General features: G+C 41.7%; 1 protein-coding gene across 8 annotated transcripts; it reads right to left on the bottom strand.

Annotated features, from left to right (window-relative positions):
- Nucleotides 1-1422: 1422 nt before the first annotated feature.
- LOC108874484 (putative uncharacterized protein DDB_G0271982) lies at nt 1423-19274 on the bottom strand. Of its 8 annotated transcripts, none has more exons than XM_051068890.1 (8): nt 19118-19274; nt 10255-10447; nt 9628-9814; nt 6440-6767; nt 5992-6096; nt 5292-5368; nt 4904-5167; nt 1423-3105 (listed from the first exon to the last, which is right to left on the bottom strand). In XM_051068890.1, the coding sequence occupies exons 2-8, from the start codon at nt 10431-10433 to the stop codon at nt 3064-3066; spliced, it is 1182 nt and encodes a 393-aa protein (XP_050924847.1). In that variant the 5' UTR covers nt 10434-10447; nt 19118-19274; the 3' UTR covers nt 1423-3063. The 8 variants fall into 8 exon arrangements, with proteins under 8 accessions (XP_050924847.1, XP_018518490.1, XP_018518492.1 ...); XM_018662974.2 differs by lacking the exon at nt 19118-19274 and adding an exon at nt 14810-14985; XM_018662976.2 differs by lacking the exon at nt 19118-19274 and adding an exon at nt 14648-14802.
- Nucleotides 19275-19506: the final 232 nt, after the last annotated feature.

Raw genomic sequence — 19506 nt, 5'->3', positions numbered from 1 at the left:
AGTGGAGGATGGTAATGCATTTGTCAGACATTTGTCACTGCCACACCCAACATGAGCAACAGTACACACTCAGTTAAACAGTGCTTGGGGGAATGTGGCCCGCTGCAGTGGCTGGTTACGGTTTTATGGTCGTTCATGCACACCTCTCTGACCTGGTCCTTGTAGACACGACCCTCTGACATTTGGCAACCGATGAAAACAACAAATGATGACCTGTGGCATTACTATCAGTTCATATAAAGGTGCATACAAAGAGCCACACTGACTGACGTGTTCCTTCTCTGTGATCCGCACAGACCCTGCACTTTATTCTGAAAGGACCCTGTGATGCAGCTCTGTGTTCACTGTGTGTGATGATGATGTTGATGAATAAACTGAGCTCACCCTGTTGAATATTCCAGCCAGTGAGCAGGGGCTCAGTGATGTGTGTGGACAGTAACACCAGGCTGTGGATGCACTGACAGGACATGTTAGTCTGATCATCTCAGTCCTGGTTTTTGACAGTAAAATGAACTCACATCACTTCCCATGGTGACAGTTTGTGAGAACTGGCTGAATCTGAAACTTGGATATTTTTTGCTATGATTTGATCTGATGGCACTGTTCCATTATGTCCTACATTTTAGGACAAACACCCAATAACACAGACAAACTGAGAGCAGCTCAGAGGCCACAACTATGGGCTAAAAGCCATTCTGGTGCAGACTGTCCTCCACTGTCATTTAGGTGTGGAGATCCAAGCAGGCTGTGCAATCAGACTGACTATTCAGAAAGGACTAATGCACTAATGTCTCCTAAACAATCCTCCAAAGCTCACCTCTGGATACTTGTGAGGTGTTTTATCATGTTTATTATCTGGACCAAAAATAAATTTAACTGAACTTAATATTTGGATTAGTTGGACCAAATATATGAACTGACTTTCCTTTTTGCTGGATAATAACCAAAATGAGCTAAAGTGTACTGTGAGGGCAAACCTATGATGGATTTTTTAGTTGGGGTATTGTTTGTTCTTTGTTCTTAAAGACTTGTACAAAAATGTTTCATTCAAATATATGAAAAGAACTGCTTTAGGACAGAATGTTTGTGTTTGAGTGCTTTGTGTTCAGTCAGTTTGTAGGGTACATGTTAAGACAAAATCTAAAAACCAGGAGAGAGACCTGGCTGTCACCCAGCCTTTTTATCTTGTCAACACCTTGTCTAAATAGTGGTGTCATGTCAATCTGTAAACAGTCTCTGAGTCCTGGGGTTCTTATCTGACTCAGCTCAGTCAGTGCAGGTGGATGTTCCAGATTTAAATCTAGTTGTGAGAACACAGCTCCTGTGAGAGTCTGATTGTTAACATCGACTCTTTACTGATGTAAAGAGAACTTCACAGAGTGAACTGTATGTTTGGGTAGGAAAATCTTACATCAGACAAAGGACATTTTGAAGATATTTTTATATAAAAAAGAAGAAAAAAAGTTTTACAGACCTTATAAAATCTCCAAAAAACATACACATTAATTACAAAGACATGATATACCTCAGAGAAATCAACCTTTTCCTTATATCCTGTGTGTGTGTGCATTAGTTCACTTCATGATAAAGTAATAAAATTATTAAAAACTTACAGTGAAGACCATAGTGTCTCATGACAACAGCATGTAAAATGCCCTCATAATAAATAACTTGTAAATACACAATAAAAGTGCATGTCAGCACACTCAGGTCATGAGTATATTGTTTACAGTGGAACACCATGATAAATGGCTTTACAGCAGCCTGTGTTCAGGAGGTCACATGTGCTAGAACTGCCTTACAGATCAAGGCTGATCATGGAGAGGTCGTTCAATAGGTCAACAGAGCAACCAGGTAAGACTTAAATCATGGCTCTATGAAAGGGTCATTTCACTCAGTTCATTACAAACAGACGTCTTGGGACTGGTCATGTCTTTGATAAAAACCAAAGCACAGTTTCCTCTCGTTTCCCTTCGGGCCCCAGTCATTCTGACAGATGATTGTTTCTCATGTGCTGTCAATAAATAGTTATTGCACTGATGAATTAATTCTGCAGTGAAATGATAAAAATAAAATGGACAAAGAACAGTTTCCCATTTATCCATCGTTGAATGCAGAGTGTTCAGGTGTATTGTGGTTTAGAGATGCGTCCATGCCTCATGTCTATTGCATCATATTCCTGCACCCACTCCTCTGTACTGACTGCATCTGAGTAGCATGGTGGCGAGACTCTGACTGACAGCAAATATAAAATATATGTAAAACATTTTTTGCACAATATAAAATCCACATGAGTTCACAATATTTGACTTCACTTATTTTCAGACATTACCAATGTAAACAACAGAGACGAGGACTGAAAACACCAACATCCTGGTGTTACAGTTGGTCTGTGCATCGGTGAACCTGACAGACTGTTTTCATCAGGTGATTTGAGTTTTGATAAAGCTAACATTTGGCTTATCTGTACCTTTAAAATGGCACCTTTGAATCAATACAAACACAGTGTCAGATGATGATATGAGGAGTTTGTGGCAGCGATGAATCTACAGACAATCATCAACTCAATCTATAAATCCACTTGTTTCAGGAAGTCTCGAATCAAGTGTCACTTCAGTGCAACACACGGCTTCATCCTGTCTGTTCAGAATACTGACACTCACTTCTACAGGGACCTGAAACAAGGGAAAGTGCAGCTGTGACAAGTTGTCATCTCAGTTAATCACAGAATAAAATGTCTGTCTGAAAAGCTTGTTCTTTGATCCAAATGTATAGAGCCCACTACCAAAACTCAAAATACCATTACAGCCTGCTGATTGACAGGTCTTTTAAATAAATAATAAAAGAATTGACACTCATCAGCGACGACAAACAGCTTCTTCTTCCGACTTGGTAAAATCAGCAACCTGTGCTTACTGATCCCAGATCAACAGAAATCAAAGAGGTCTCTCAAATCTGCTCTTGTCACAGTCCAGATGAAACTCTAGGAAAGCAGAGGTTCATCCATCTCTTCAGCACCTAGACTTCAGTGTTGACCAGCGGTTAGGTGGTGGTTCTGAGAACTTAGTCATACTCTACAGGCTCCTCCAAGTCGACCACATTCTCCTGGAGGTGAAATTAAAAGATGTGTGGTAAATATCAACAGAGAAAAATAAAGCTTAAAATATACCTTTAACATTCAAATGCAAGGTTTCACATTCAAGTGTAAATTTCATCATCTGCCCATGTCTGCACTGACCATGAAGATGTTCAGTAAAAACCCTCAAGCTTGGTTCCAGGGCAGATCATGTGTCTCACATTTAATATCTGATAAACCTCCCCTGACACTGGGAAAAGGCTCTGTGGACTCTGTCAGGCTCTGTGCTGAATGAAATAAGGCCCATACACATCTTTTGTGAGGGGGGGGTTAGTGGGGTGGGGTGATGGTGGTTAACCATAAACCACACACATCAAGAGGTCACTTTGAATTCATACATTCCATTTTTATCATCATCATACAAGTCAAACTTTAGGCAATGCCCACTACTGTGTCTCTGAGTAGTAGTCCTGATTAATAATAATGGATGAATCCATTATCTACGCTGCTTATCCTTAAGGGTTGCAGGGGTCGACTGGAAGCAACTTATATAGACAAACACTCACACTCACATTCACACTTATGGGCAATTTAGAGTCACCAATTAACCTGCATGTGTTTGGACTGTGGGAGGAAGCTGGAGAACTTGGAGAGAACCCACACAGACACAGGGGGAACATGCAAACACGGAAAAGCCGAACCTGGATCCTTCTTGCTGTGAAGTGTCAGCGCTAACCACCGGAACCACTGTTCCTCCCCCCGGTTAATATTATTTAGAAAAACAAAGAGAGCCCTGCCCTGCCTCCACCAGTGGGCCTGTCCCACCCCTGCATGCCGTCCATCTCGTCAGTAGAGTTAAAGAACCTCACATTTTGTGGAACATAAGTGATGTCAGAGAAGAATCAGACCTGCCATACAGACAGTTTCTCTGCAGCCTGTTGGACCTCTAACATTCTGTCACCACGTCATTGCCATGGTTTCTTTACTGAGCTACACAGTATGTATCATGCTGTCAGTGTACTATCAGGTCACAAGGTGCCAATCGTCTCCATGTGCCCAGAGCATTTTCAGATGATCCAGCATTTTGCATCAATGCAGCCAAATAATAGGAGGGTTTGCCTGTTGACCTTTGTCTCACTCCAACCCTGTGTTCTTTTAAAAGTAAATTAAAGACCTTTTTGTTTAGTCAGGCATTCTCTTCAAGGAATTCATGCCAATAAATATGTTTGGTTGTCTGTGTATGTATGTATACTCTTATCAGCCATGACGTTAAAACCATGGACACAAGGTGAGGGTGTCCTGTGGTGTCTGGTACCAGGACATTGGTAGCAGATCCTTTGGGTCCTGTGGGTTGCAGGGTGGGCCTCCATGGATCTGGATTGTTCTGGATCATTCCAATGATGCAGGATCACTTTGGGATATGGGGCATTTGGAGACCAGGTCAACACCTTGGGCTCTTTGTTGTGTTTCTTGAGACATTTCTGAGCAGTTTTCATGGTCTGGTGGGAGCACTACTCTGCTGGGAGGGGCCCCTGTTACCATGTACAACAATCTTTAGGTGAGTGGTACATATCAAAGTAATGAAGGACCTATAGTTTCCCAGCTGAACATTGTACTGTAACCAGATGATCAGTGTTATTCACTTCACCTATCAATGGTTTAATGTTGTGGCTGATCAGTGGATGCATGGGTGTGTGTATTAGTACACATTTGTCTATTTTAGTTTTATTTTTTACTCATGTAAAGGACAGCATCTACACTACTTGTGATTCACATTGTTTCACTTGAGAAACATTTCTGTCATGCTCTGAGCATTAAACCACTCACCCATCCTCCTTGGCTCTTGACCCAAGGGGCAAAGGTCTCCATGTAGCACTCAGCATAGCCTTGCATGCGCACAGCTCCTGTGGCTGTTACTATCCGCCGTGATACTTCCATCGTGACAGCCATGCGTTGCAGCATTGGACTGGCTGTTGGCGGCAGGGCCGGGGCCTCAGATTCATGACTGCTGCTGAAAGCGTCTAGAAGTTTGGCAAACGATGGGTAAGAAAGACGAGCCAAGTTGGACCGCAGGAAGGGGTCTGACTGGATCTGTAGAAAGTGAGCACAGTTTACACACACATGCACATGTACTGGCAGCTCTCAGCACAAGAGCTGCCAATATCTGACACATAAATAATGCAGTTTACACACCTAATGTTGAACCTCTACCTACCTTATTGTTGATAGAGTCTGCCTCCAAAGAGAGCACCTGAACGAGCTGCTGCACCACTGTCTCTTTATCATACACTGCTGACAGAAAGAAGCAACAACTTTACAGTCATCTGCAGTGGGATTTACTCTTTAGGTCATTTCAGGCAGAAAATAACTGTGTTAACAAACCCAACTCACTAGTGTCAGCTAGTTGAAAAGCACTGCCTCCTACCAGTGTATGGGGCAAGGCCTTTTAAGCAGCTACATGTTGTGGAGCAGCCATTTTGTTTAACGCCTTAGTACTGCATGTACTATATCCACATCTAACTTGGATTATTGTTGCTGTAAGACACAAGCTCCCTTTTGCCACAAGACAGTTCAGTGAAATGAGAAAGTACTGCACCTGACACATAATATCTTAACTGCACAAACACATAAATGGGGAAAAGTGGTGGTTTTGGACTGTGTGGGTGTACTCAGGTGCAAAAGGGCTGAGAGCTGTGGAATATACTCTCTCAGCCAATCACATTACTAGTATCATAACTCACACACCAGTTCATATGGTCACATCAGTCTGACTCTGTTTCACTGAGTATCTGATGATGTGACACAGCTAGAAAGAGGAAAACATGAACTGCAGCAGGATACAGAATTGCAGCTGACCGGTCTGATGTGTGTTGAGGTGTGTGTGTGTGTGTGTGTGTGAGACAGAGAGAGATTACCTTGTGAGGGCTTGTGTGAGGGACTCGATTTCTTTAAACTGGTGGACTTCTGGGCGATCTTCTCAAGCTTCTCTGCCACCTCTTCATAGAACTCAGGAGGGTGATCTACATTCACATTAACCACAACGTCACAAACATGTCTGATGAAAACCTTCATTGCTGCTATCTACTGTAGTAATGTCACTAATCACGTTCAGATGCACATATCAACACAGGTTGCAACCAGGTGCAGTGAGTAACACTAGCTTTTCTGTGTTTGTCAGTTGACCTCAGCACACTGACAGACAGGCTGGTTTGGAGGTCTGAATTTTTATAGTGTGCAGATTGAAAACAATAAAAAGATTCCACATTTTCATTTTAACTTCAGACATAGCAGCAAACAAATGAAGGAGTACAGCTACAGCTACAGTTGGTTAGTGTAGCGTTGTAGAGTAATGGAGGAGCTTACTGGGAGATACAATGGTTGGTGGAGCATCTGGTTCTTTGTTGATTGGCAGTGGGATAGGCCTCTTACGATGAGATCCAGACCTCTCTTTGTCCTTCTCCTTCTGTTTCTCCTTCTCCTTTTCCCTATCTTTCTCTTTCTCCTTCTCCTTTTCCCTATCTTTCTCTTTCTCCTTCTCCTTTTCCCTCTCCTTCTCTTTCTCCTTCTCCCTCTGCAACTTTAACCTGAAGAAATTGGAGATCTTTTTTCTGATCTTCTTCAGCTTCTTGTGCTGTTTCGTCTCACTGTCATCATCTTCTGACAAAGAGGAGGAGGAGGAACTGCTATCATCCTGTGGGAACAGGGTTGTCTGCTCAACATTAAGGATGTGGTGACTCTGATGAAGGTGTGCTACACTGATCATTACATCACCACCACATTTACTAAACTGACATTTAATACCACTTTAAACATACAGACGAGGCTAAAACTGTTGGTGTCCAATGGAAGTGGTAAGAAATGAATGGATTGTGGTGATATTTATCAAACAGACTGTTGTCTTCAATTAGTATCACAGACCTTATCAATCTTCTCCAGTTATTCAGTCTATTTAAATAGTTAAAGAAAGTTAAAGACAGTTAAAGAAATTATAACATTGTGCCAAAAAGTTCCATTTTTGTCTCATCTGACCACACTACACTATCCCAGTAATATACAGGCTTCTCCAAATTTGCAATGTAGCAAACTGCCTTTTCTTCAGTAATGGAGTGTTCCACAGAGATCTTGCATTGAGACTGTGGCATTGGAGTGCATTGCTTATTGTGACAACTAAACCTGCTGCTTCCAGGTCTTTCTGGAGCTCTTTTCTAGTGCTCCTTGGCTCTTGGGCTGGTCTTCTGACAAAATTTCTGACTGCCTGTTTGGAAATCTTGTGAGCTCCTGTATGTGGTTGGTTGATGGTGGAATGATGTTCCTTCCACTTGCAGATAAAAAAGCTTAGAAATCTGTTGATAACCAGTGCCATTACCATGTTGCTCAACAGTCTTGCAAGGTCTTGGGAAAGTTCTTTGCCTCTACCCATCATGAGATGTTTCTTGTGTGACAGCTGGTAAGAAATGATTTTTTTAAAACTTAAATTCAGGCAGTGGGTGACCCCTGTTGTTCTAACCTTCCAACATGCACTGACCTAACACAGGCAGGACGAGTGGAATCAGCTGTTTTTGTGCTTTTTTCCTATTTTTTTTCGTCATTCCACTTTATTGCACATAACTTTTATATGGATTGAAAAGTCACAATTTCTTTATCTGTGTAGTTTTATTGAGTTAATACTAATATCTGGTCTAAATTGAATGTGAATAGCTGAGTTGGAAATATGTTTAATGAAAATCTGCTGCTGTGTTGGATACTTATTTCCCCCACTGTAATTGCAATGATTGATCCAAAAGGATGTGCTGCAAAATATTAGGTTATTTAGTATTCAAATATTTTTGTCCATACTATTTTCATGTGTTGTATTATCTAAAATCTAAATGTTGTGAAGAGCAGGCCTGGAGGAGGAGATGTCTGAGGAAAGCAGGAAATAGGAGGAGTCTGGCTTGATCAGAGTCTATATATGGAAGCCTGTGCAGGTGTGATGCCTTTTGAAACCCCTGCAGCAGAACCCTGGGCTCTGTCCTGGCAGCAATTGTTTGTCTGAGTGAAATATAAAATCAGCATCAATTGCCAGCCATCCTCAGCAATAAATCACAACTGAAGCAACTCTCAAGGTGTCTCATTGTGCCTGACCGCACAACTGAAGTGTTGAGCACATCCCCGGTAACCAGCTCAGTATAGTCCATGATGAGCTATTTTAGAATAAATTACCTCAAAAGGTGAAAGCAACATATCTGTTTTATAAAATATGGAACAGAGAACAGTGTCTAAAAATTTAGATTTTTCTTAGGACCAACACTTTTAGCCACATCTGTATATACTGTACACCGGTAGGCTACAACAATAAAACCAGTGAGTGGTTTTAATGTTGTGGCTGATCAGTGTATACTGTATTAGATACCCTTATACATACATTATATATATTAGACAGATAAAGTAAAGACAGTGCAGATAGACAGGAATATGAGTTATGTTTTGTTAAATGTAAAGACACTTAACTTCACTCTACCCTGTCTAAGTTTGTATAGATATACTGCATGAATATAATAATACAGGTAATTAGAAAAACTGAGCGCTCCAGGAAAACATTTTACCTCTAACACACACACTGGACCAACTGACTGTGATGTTGTTGGTTTTTTTAATCATGTGTAGCTTTTTATTGTAAAAACAACAACCACTCAGTCTTTATATCCTAGACAATGATACAATCCAAACACACAGTCCTTTTTTTGTGGTGTCATATATTCTAGTCTGTATAGTCCTGTTTCTTATCATTGATCTTTATCTTATTTCAGACTCACGCTGAACTTTAGGTGAATTCACAGCAAGTCACACTAACTTGATGTTTTCTCACTATTTTCAGACAGAGATTTGTCCACCATTGCTGCTGTTTCCACCTCTACACAATGCTGATCTTTTCATTGATCAACAAGAATAAAAGTCTAAAACCCCTTAGTGCCCTCAAGAGGCTGCTGTGTTGATACTGGTGACAATACAAAAATGTTGTGGCTAGATTTAGAGGAAAGGCCACAGAGTCACTGAAATGAAAAGGATTTTTCCCTTCAGAAGATGAAGGAGCTGAGGAGATTTCATGATTATCTGCTTGTTGGGTGATGAGTTACAGGTTTTTGGTGATACCCTGTCAGACCACACAGTGGAACAGTGAAACAAGCTAACTGGCAGAGGACATGCTTGTAGCCAAGATATCTAATATCTGCCATCAGCCCGGCTCAGTTAACCAGACAAAATGTTTTCTTTGCCTGTACCATGGACTGGTGTCATGACTGACTGCAGACCACGTCTCCTGTGTGGAGCAGTTCAAACTGTGATAACTTCTAATTCAGTGAACACATCACCAGAGACAAACCATGGAAATCTGGTCAGCAGGTGACAAATATCTCACTGTAGACCTCAGCGTCGGACAGAGACTTACAGATCCACCTTGTCCCTCCGGTGGTGGGGCCTAATGCCTGCTGTCCCACCACAACTGCAGCTTATCTTAAATCAACAAGCAAAATGTGACCTATGAGTGTCTGACAAAAGTGAAACTTCCTTACTTCTGTCTGGTCTCTGGGTAGTGACAGTTTTGCCTTGCTGTCCCTGTCCAGTGAGCTTTTAGGCTCTTTGGCAGGGCGGCGTGAGGTGCTCCGGCGAGGCAGCTGCTTTATGAAATCTTTGAATGCCGTCTTCTCATCTTCAGTTTGAGAGTTACACACATCCACTGGTTTTGGTTGTGGCTTGGAGCTAACAGGGGAGAGCAGAGAAGTATGCTGAACAACAGGGGCAAAAATTGTTAAAGCAGGTGCTGGAGGCTGTGTATACCTCCATCTGTGTGTGACTCTCCTCTGACCACTGTAACACTGCACTGGGTGTGAAAATACTAACACTGTCTCTTCACATCATTAATGTTTGACTTCTAAAGTAAAATCATGGAATTGTGATCTCACTCTACGCTGAGAAAGCTTTTGCTTTCATGGGAGATGCATTACGTTTTCTTCTCTGACAGTGACTGAACTTCATTAGTAAGAAAGCGCAGCCACTGTATGATGTGTGTGTGACTTACTCCAAGTCAGATGGTAAAGAAATACACGTGGTAGAATAGGACAGAGACATGTTAATCAGTCTGAGGTAGAGAAACAGAACAGGACACAACAGCAGAGGTCCAGAGTGGTGAGGTACATTACCTGTACTTGTTGTGGTCTCTGTAGGTACCTCCTACTCTACCAGGCCTATCTTTCAGGGGGACAGAAAGGGTCCGATGGAGGAAAGCTTGGAGGACTAGATGAGTCTCAGCCTTGACCTCCAGCAGAGAGATGGAGGAGATGGAGGAGACAGAGGAGGGACGGTCTGCAGATTCTGACATCACTAAAACATAAGCTAAGACAGAGAGGCAGTTCACTACATAAATCATTAGTATGGCAACAGTGTAGACATCAAGAACACAACACGTCACATATCCTGTGTCAGAAATCTCTACTGCTCTATGCAGTAGGTACTATATTCAGTTTTTACCTATTTCTAACTGGTCATCGTCCATTTGCAGATCATAGTGAATAAGAAGGCTCATACACCTGAGTGACAGGTGGTGGGTGGGTTCTGTGCTTTAGCTACCAGAACTTAATGTGAGCAGCAACAGGGAGTCAGTGCAGAGTGACATGAGCTGGCTCTGTCTGGACAAAGACCAGATGTACTGCTGCACTTTGGAGCATTTGCAGAGGTTTTACTGAGCATGCTGACTGCTCTGAAACCACACTGGTCTAAATCAAGCAGATTCATTTGAGAGGCAGTCTGAGACTTGAATGAAAACCACACACTCTACTGAGAGCAGCGTGTAGTTTTCAACTTGAGCTGGACAACAGGAGAACTTGGGCCTAATTTAACACTGTGGGGAATGTAAGTGAAGCCAGATAAGTATTTACATGTATAAGACTGTATGAGGCTTAATGAAAGTGTCCAAGAAGTGAAAGCAAACCAACACACACAAACAAACACAACTGGACAATCCAGTCAGTTAACATTACTGACTATGCATAAGTGATAAGAGACCATACATCAAATTGTTTTTGAACCATCTACTGCTACCTCACCAACAGGAAGTAAATTCACAGGTTAAGTGGTAAAGTGTGGCGTGTCTTAAGGAAGCTGTTTGGAATGTATTTGTTTTCAGTCTAATGATCTGCCATTAATGTGTGTAACACAGCACACACATGATTCCGCTACACACACACATCAGCGCCCACGTCTGGAGAGCTGGAAAAGATCTGGAATGAAGATTTGGACTGAGTAAAAGACAGAGTAACAGTAATCAAATCAGCTGTTAGTGTAACAAACAAAGTTAGTAATTATCATTGCTGGTCAGTCAGTAGATGTGACTGTGATAAGAAATGGGCAGAGACACAGCACGTCCCACTCCACAGACAGTCACTGTCCGTCAGAGTGAGGCTGCTGCTCTGAACAACAGATATCATCACAGCCGACTCTCTGAGACAGACAGGGTTTCTCAGCGCAGCCACCTGAGGCTCAGTCCTTCTGCTCCTACAGCCCAGCTCTGACACACACAGCTGATCCTCAGTGATCACAGGCTCTACTGTCCTCTGCTGTTCACTCTCAGCCTATTGTTCAGTCTTAGGAACGATATGAAGCAGAATATGGAGCTCACCCCCACACTGAACCTCACTTTTCTAACTTTAACACACACATCCCGTGTAGAACACCCCCCCCAAATCAGTCGGAGCTGAGACGGGACGGGAGCCTACATGGGACCATCCGAACGGGACAGGAGGAAAACTACAGAGACCAGGAAATGACTGTGCTTTTTCTCTCTCAGCACAGAGAAACAGCCTGGACACTGATCTCTGTCCCTACACATACACACCACAAACACAGCATGAGATCCGGGTTTCCTGAGAATGAGAAGGCAGCCTACAGTGATCCCCCGGTCTGAGTCCTGGACGACTATAACTCCCAGTCTGTGTCTACCCTGAGCTCTAAGTCGTCCAAAGCTGAAGGAAATTCCGAGTAAAACATCTGTCCGTACCTCTGTCTGTGGTTCAGCGAGTTCACTTCATATAGGTCCTCTGTCCCGATTGTTTGTGTGTGTGTGTGTGTGTGTGTGTTTGCTCAGCGACACCTCACCGCGCGGTAACAGCAGAGGGAGGGGCCACATGCCTCCTCGTCCTGACTCTGATTTCTTTCTCTCTGAAACACGGAGGACCTGATCCTGTTGGTGTCACGGTGTCTTGGAAACAGCGCAGTGTTTCTACTGATCAGGTCTCATCAGTGTTTGAATCCTTTTAATGAATCAATTAAACAAACTAGACTTCAGGTAGACAGTGAATAACACACACACACACACACACTCTGTTTTCTTAGATGGTCAGATCATAATCACAGACTCATCTCAGAATGAGATGAAAACATGCAGCTGGACTTTGTTCAGTAATTGTTCACATGTAGCTCTGTGGACACAGTCGTTAGTTGTTCTTTTTGTAACCTGATTCACAAATTTGTCAAGCAACACAAATTTCTGAACTTCCATCAGAACCTTTCAGAATAAACTGCCCGAAATGAAGCAATGATGCAAAAACGAACGCGCGCTTTTATTTTATAGGCAAAATGAAAGAAGAAGGGATTCTGTGTGAAAATTGCTGCCAATGACTGTGTATAAAGAAGATGGAGCTGTGTTTGATTCTGATCCTTGTGTCTGACATTCACTGTCAAGATGGCTAATAATATAATAATCATTCTTTAGGTGGGGTGGGGTAGGGGGGGTCTCTGTTTGGACATCAGAGCTGTATGTGGGACTGTCAGTCTGAAAGTAAAGACAGGAAAAATCTGATTCTTAAAATGACGTGCCCGCCAAATCATTTTAATAATGTGGCAGGCCACATATTATTGCTGATGGCCCCAATTTTGGGCCGCAGGCCTGTTGCTGTGGGATTTGCAGATGGTCTGGTGTAGTTTGTAGTTTACTCCACTGCATGGCGCTCTGATCTCATGCTCCCTTGGCCTGTATCATATAACCAGTCAAGCATGAGATTTATTTTGTTTTCTGGAATTTCTGACAGGCCACATGCAAACTGCAGCTCTGTCAGGTGAATACACAATTCTTAGTTGAGGTTCCATTTGCTCAGACTAACATATCCTTGAGGCTTATTGGCTGAGTCCTACACTCAGGACCTCAACCTAAAAAATTATTGATAGGGACACTGTGAACAGCATAACCATGTATCCCTACCAGACTCCATTAACAAAAAAATTTTAGCAAGCAGTACACAGGAGCTGTTGGAATACTGCTGCCTCAATCTGTTAGTTTGTTTGTGTTGTTGTACTGTATCTGAATACTTTTCCACCACTGAAAGTTAGACAATAACACAAACAATCTAAAGGATGGAGTCAGTGGTAATCCTTCAGCTCCTGTTCTACTTGGTAAAATTACTATTTTTGTCAAAGGAGTCTGGTAGTGATACACCCAAAAACACAGGGAACACCTGTTAAATTTAAAATGCTATAAAAATTAAACAAATGTCTTAATCATCTTAAACATCTGATGCTGGTGTCTTGTGTTTATCTGATCTGTCCATGTTGTACTTGGATGGAAAGAGTCCTGAGACAACAAATCGGCTTCCTGCCAAAAGCTTTTCAGCGTCTGACCAATGATGTCTAGGAGTGTGTGTGTCTCTGTGAGTGTGTGTGTTTGTGAATGCAGTTACATCATTTATATCACACCTCACTAATTTTTCACAACCCACATGGTAACTGTGTTTGATTCTTGTGACATTGTTTGTTCAGGTGTTTTACATGTTCTTGTTGTGTTGGACAGACTGCTCTTTTTAACTCATTGTTTTAGTGAATTTACTCTTTGTTTCACAGTTACAGTCATAGTCAATATATGCAAAAAGAATTAGCTTAATTTCTGTATGAATTCATTTAAAGAGTTGCATGTGTTTTTTTTAATGTCAAACTTCCCAGACATTCTCCTATAGTTACTCATGATTAGTGACTTCAGAAGATAAGACATTGCAGTGTGTATATGCTTGTCGTCACATGAGTTCACATTTTACTGTCACCAATAAATGGACAGTAAATTTAAATAAGGTCCAAAGCCTTCATAAGTTCTGGTTCAGATTTGGATGATGGACTTGGGCCAGTGACCTTTGGCACAACAGGCCAATACTGAAGTGGATCCATTTTTGAGAATCTGGGCCAGCACAGGGCCACCTCCAGACCAGATGAGGATTCCTTTGTGGTGACTCAGCCCAGATCCTGTAAGGAACCTGTGAAGCTTCTGGGTCAGATCTGGGTCAAATGATTTCTATGATTGCTATCTGATCCCAGATCAGAAATGAGAGGTTTCACAAGCTCCCATCTGACCCTGGACTACAGGACCCAGTTTATCCTGATCTGTTTTGACATATTCAGTCTGTGGACCATGGTTCCTAACTGATGTCTAATTTTTGTTTTGTTTGTTTATTTGTTTGTTTTTTAGTCAAAGAAAGTCAGTAGTGCTTTGATCTAAAATAAAAAACAGAGATAATCCAGCTGTGAGGAGGCTGATTATATAATGCACATACACACCACAAACACAGCATGAGATCCGGGTTTCCTGAGAATGAGAAGGCAGCCTACAGTGATCCCCCGGTCTGAGTCCTGGACGACTATAACTCCCAGTCTGTGTCTACCCTGAGCTCTAAGTCGTCCAAAGCTGAAGGAAATTCCGAGTAAAACATCTGTCCGTACCTCTGTCTGTGGTTCAGCGAGTTCACTTCATATAGGTCCTCTGTCCCGATTGTTTGTGTGTGTGTGTGTGTGTGTGTGTTTGCTCAGCGACACCTCACCGCGCGGTAACAGCAGAGGGAGGGGCCACATGCCTCCTCGTCCTGACTCTGATTTCTTTCTCTCTGAAACACGGAGGACCTGATCCTGTTGGTGTCACGGTGTCTTGGAAACAGCGCAGTGTTTCTACTGATCAGGTCTCATCAGTGTTTGAATCCTTTTAATGAATCAATTAAACAAACTAGACTTCAGGTAGACAGTGAATAACACACACACACACACACACACTCTGTTTTCTTAGATGGTCAGATCATAATCACAGACTCATCTCAGAATGAGATGAAAACATGCAGCTGGACTTTGTTCAGTAATTGTTCACATGTAGCTCTGTGGACACAGTCGTTAGTTGTTCTTTTTGTAACCTGATTCACAAATTTGTCAAGCAACACAAATTTCTGAACTTCCATCAGAACCTTTCAGAATAAACTGCCCGAAATGAAGCAATGATGCAAAAACGAACGCGCGCTTTTATTTTATAGGCAAAATGAAAGAAGAAGGGATTCTGTGTGAAAATTGCTGCCAATGACTGTGTATAAAGAAGATGGAGCTGTGTTTGATTCTGATCCTTGTGTCTGACATTCACTGTCAAGATGGCTAATAATATAATAATCATTCTTTAGGTGGGGTGGGGTAGGGGGGGTCTCTGTTTGGACATCAGAGCTGTATGTGGGACTGTCAGTCTGAAAGTAAAGACAGGAAAAATCTGATTCTTAAAATGACGTGCCCGCCAAATCATTTTAATAATGTGGCAGGCCACATATTATTGCTGATGGCCCCAATTTTGGGCCGCAGGCCTGTTGCTGTGGGATTTGCAGATGGTCTGGTGTAGTTTGTAGTTTACTCCACTGCATGGCGCTCTGATCTCATGCTCCCTTGGCCTGTATCATATAACCAGTCAAGCATGAGATTTATTTTGTTTTCTGGAATTTCTGACAGGCCACATGCAAACTGCAGCTCTGTCAGGTGAATACACAATTCTTAGTTGAGGTTCCATTTGCTCAGACTAACATATCCTTGAGGCTTATTGGCTGAGTCCTACACTCAGGACCTCAACCTAAAAATTCTACATTTTCTTATTAAGTGGATGAAGAATCAGCAGCAGCACGGCTGGCACAGCCATCATCATCATTACTGTCAGAGCCACATTGTTTTTGTTTGTTTTATGTTTATACATTGTACAGGTGACCATATGCATATACATACAGGGTTTGTGTTTGGACAATGGGAGAAGCATCAGATCAGAGAAGCTCCAGGTCATGAGCAGGAAGTGCGTTTGAAGGGGAGGTCTTCTGATTGTGTCTGTGTGGCAGCATTTGTGCATCCTGTTGAACCTGAATTTGATTATAGTATTTTTGAACCTGGAACCTTATTTGCCCATTTTTTGGATGTAAATTATTGATAGGGACACTGTGAACAGCATAACCATGTATCCCTACCAGACTCCATTAACAAAAAAATTTTAGCAAGCAGTACACAGGAGCTGTTGGAATACTGCTGCCTCAATCTGTTAGTTTGTTTGTGTTGTTGTACTGTATCTGAATACTTTTCCACCACTGAAAGTTAGACAATAACACAAACAATCTAAAGGATGGAGTCAGTGGTAATCCTTCAGCTCCTGTTCTACTTGGTAAAATTACTATTTTTGTCAAAGGAGTCTGGTAGTGATACACCCAAAAACACAGGGAACACCTGTTAAATTTAAAATGCTATAAAAATTAAACAAATGTCTTAATCATCTTAAACATCTGATGCTGGTGTCTTGTGTTTATCTGATCTGTCCATGTTGTACTTGGATGGAAAGAGTCCTGAGACAACAAATCGGCTTCCTGCCAAAAGCTTTTCAGCGTCTGACCAATGATGTCTAGGAGTGTGTGTGTCTCTGTGAGTGTGTGTGTTTGTGAATGCAGTTACATCATTTATATCACACCTCACTAATTTTTCACAACCCACATGGTAACTGTGTTTGATTCTTGTGACATTGTTTGTTCAGGTGTTTTACATGTTCTTGTTGTGTTGGACAGACTGCTCTTTTTAACTCATTGTTTTAGTGAATTTACTCTTTGTTTCACAGTTACAGTCATAGTCAATATATGCAAAAAGAATTAGCTTAATTTCTGTATGAATTCATTTAAAGAGTTGCATGTGTTTTTTTTAATGTCAAACTTCCCAGACATTCTCCTATAGTTACTCATGATTAGTGACTTCAGAAGATAAGACATTGCAGTGTGTATATGCTTGTCGTCACATGAGTTCACATTTTACTGTCACCAATAAATGGACAGTAAATTTAAATAAGGTCCAAAGCCTTCATAAGTTCTGGTTCAGATTTGGATGATGGACTTGGGCCAGTGACCTTTGGCACAACAGGCCAATACTGAAGTGGATCCATTTTTGAGAATCTGGGCCAGCACAGGGCCACCTCCAGACCAGATGAGGATTCCTTTGTGGTGACTCAGCCCAGATCCTGTAAGGAACCTGTGAAGCTTCTGGGTCAGATCTGGGTCAAATGATTTCTATGATTGCTATCTGATCCCAGATCAGAAATGAGAGGTTTCACAAGCTCCCATCTGACCCTGGACTACAGGACCCAGTTTATCCTGATCTGTTTTGACATATTCAGTCTGTGGACCATGGTTCCTAACTGATGTCTAATTTTTGTTTTGTTTGTTTATTTGTTTGTTTTTTAGTCAAAGAAAGTCAGTAGTGCTTTGATCTAAAATAAAAAACAGAGATAATCCAGCTGTGAGGAGGCTGATTATATAATGCTGATAATATAAATGTGTATCTGAGACATGGAAGAATAATCCACTAACAAAACTGAAAATATATATCACATAATATATATGACAATAGTTGTCATGTGTAAAGTGATATAACATAATGAGTATAATCTCATCTCAGATCAGCCTGTCGATGTGCAGATGTGATTAAACACATGTCTACATTCACGATTGTGATTAAACAGGACTGAGGGTACATGAGATGTCAGTGCATGTTTCTACCTTTGTGCAAACACAGACCTTCATCTCATGGATCAGGGCCCTGCTACCTGATGAAGAAAAACAGCACCAGGAAGATCAGACTTCAGCTTTATTATTTGCAGCCAAGCATCAGATCACAAAATGACAGCAAACACCAACAAACAATCCCACAGATCCACACTGAGTATAACACACTCAATAAAAGATGGAGTACAGAGTAAAATCTGGTCTGTACAGAAACCAATGAGCCTCTATATCCTGTGGCTGGTCCTGCTGCACCTGCAATACTCTATCAGTCTGCTTTCATCTGCCAGACTCAAACCAAGCATCACATCAAGTATATGTTTTAGAATGTAAAATACTAAATACACATGAGATGAAGCAGCTTTAACTTCCCCACAGCTCTGACTGAATCTGACTGTGACTCTGTGAAATCAGGTGCATTTAAACTGGACATCTCTTTACTGAGTTTATTTTCAATGTATTCTAAACTATTTGCAATAAGATAAATGTGAAGTTCTTATATTTGCATCACAGCCAGTCAAGAGCCAAGAAAATGCCCATACACAGACAAGATTCAGACTCAGATCCTGCTATACACTATATATATATATATATATATATATATATATATATATATATATATATATAGTATATATATATATATATATATATATATACTCTATATATATCTGCTAAAATTAGAACAGAAATCAGAGCAATGTGAGATTTTGCACTGGAGACATTAATTTGAACTCACCTGAGTCTGCAACCATATAAAAATTCGAAGCACGTGACAGAAAATAAAAATGGTTTCATGCAACACAGATTTTCTTTTGTTTAGAAGAAAGTGGAGCAGTCCTCAGCACAGCCCCCCCCAAACCTGTCCAGCGTCACTGTGGTATCAAGACACTGGTACAAGGATTGGGAGTGACCAGACCAAGAAGGCATGAAGGAGGACCAGCAAGGTGTTTCTGAATCCTGAAAATATCTTCTTCTGTTAAAACTAGAGAAGAAATGTATCAGTGCTGTGAAATAATACAGAATGAAACAAATCAATTCTCCACACTTAACACCAGATTCACTGGGTTACTTCACGATATTTAGAGCTCTTTAACAGGCAGAATGACTGGTTCATGTCTCTGTTTCTTGTGTGAACAATTAACATGAAACACAGGCAGAGCATGAAGTTAGTGTAGTTTTCAGTCAGCATTGTTGTGTGCATGCTTACCTTCTGCAGCGCAAAGCCATTTCCTCCCGGGCGGTGCAGCGTCTGCTTTCTGCAGCTCTCATCCATCTATATTTGGAGCTGATCTTCCTGCCTTCTGCCCTCAGCTCCAGCTTGTGCCCTTGTCTGCCTATCCATATTCCGATCCCTCTATCTATCCTCCTGTACTGCCCCCGTCCCCCCCGCCACTCTGTCTCTGCCCCCCAAGAAATCACTGTTCATCAGAGCTGGGGCCAATAAGGAGCCAGGCAGCAGGGTGAGGCACTTCCTCTGTGACAGGAAACTAACAACAAACACCCAGAGACCACGAGCAGGGGGAGGGGGTTAACGAGAAAGGGAGAGATAAACAGATGCAAATGTTTGATGGCTCTGAATACAGTTGTAGAGGTCAG

Source organism: Lates calcarifer, unplaced genomic scaffold, assembly GCF_001640805.2.
Source record: "Lates calcarifer isolate ASB-BC8 unplaced genomic scaffold, TLL_Latcal_v3 _unitig_540_quiver_1162, whole genome shotgun sequence".
Taxonomy (NCBI): Eukaryota; Metazoa; Chordata; class Actinopteri; family Centropomidae; genus Lates; species Lates calcarifer.
Note: the sequence above shows the minus strand (reverse complement) of the source record. Positions and strands in the feature narration are given on the sequence as shown.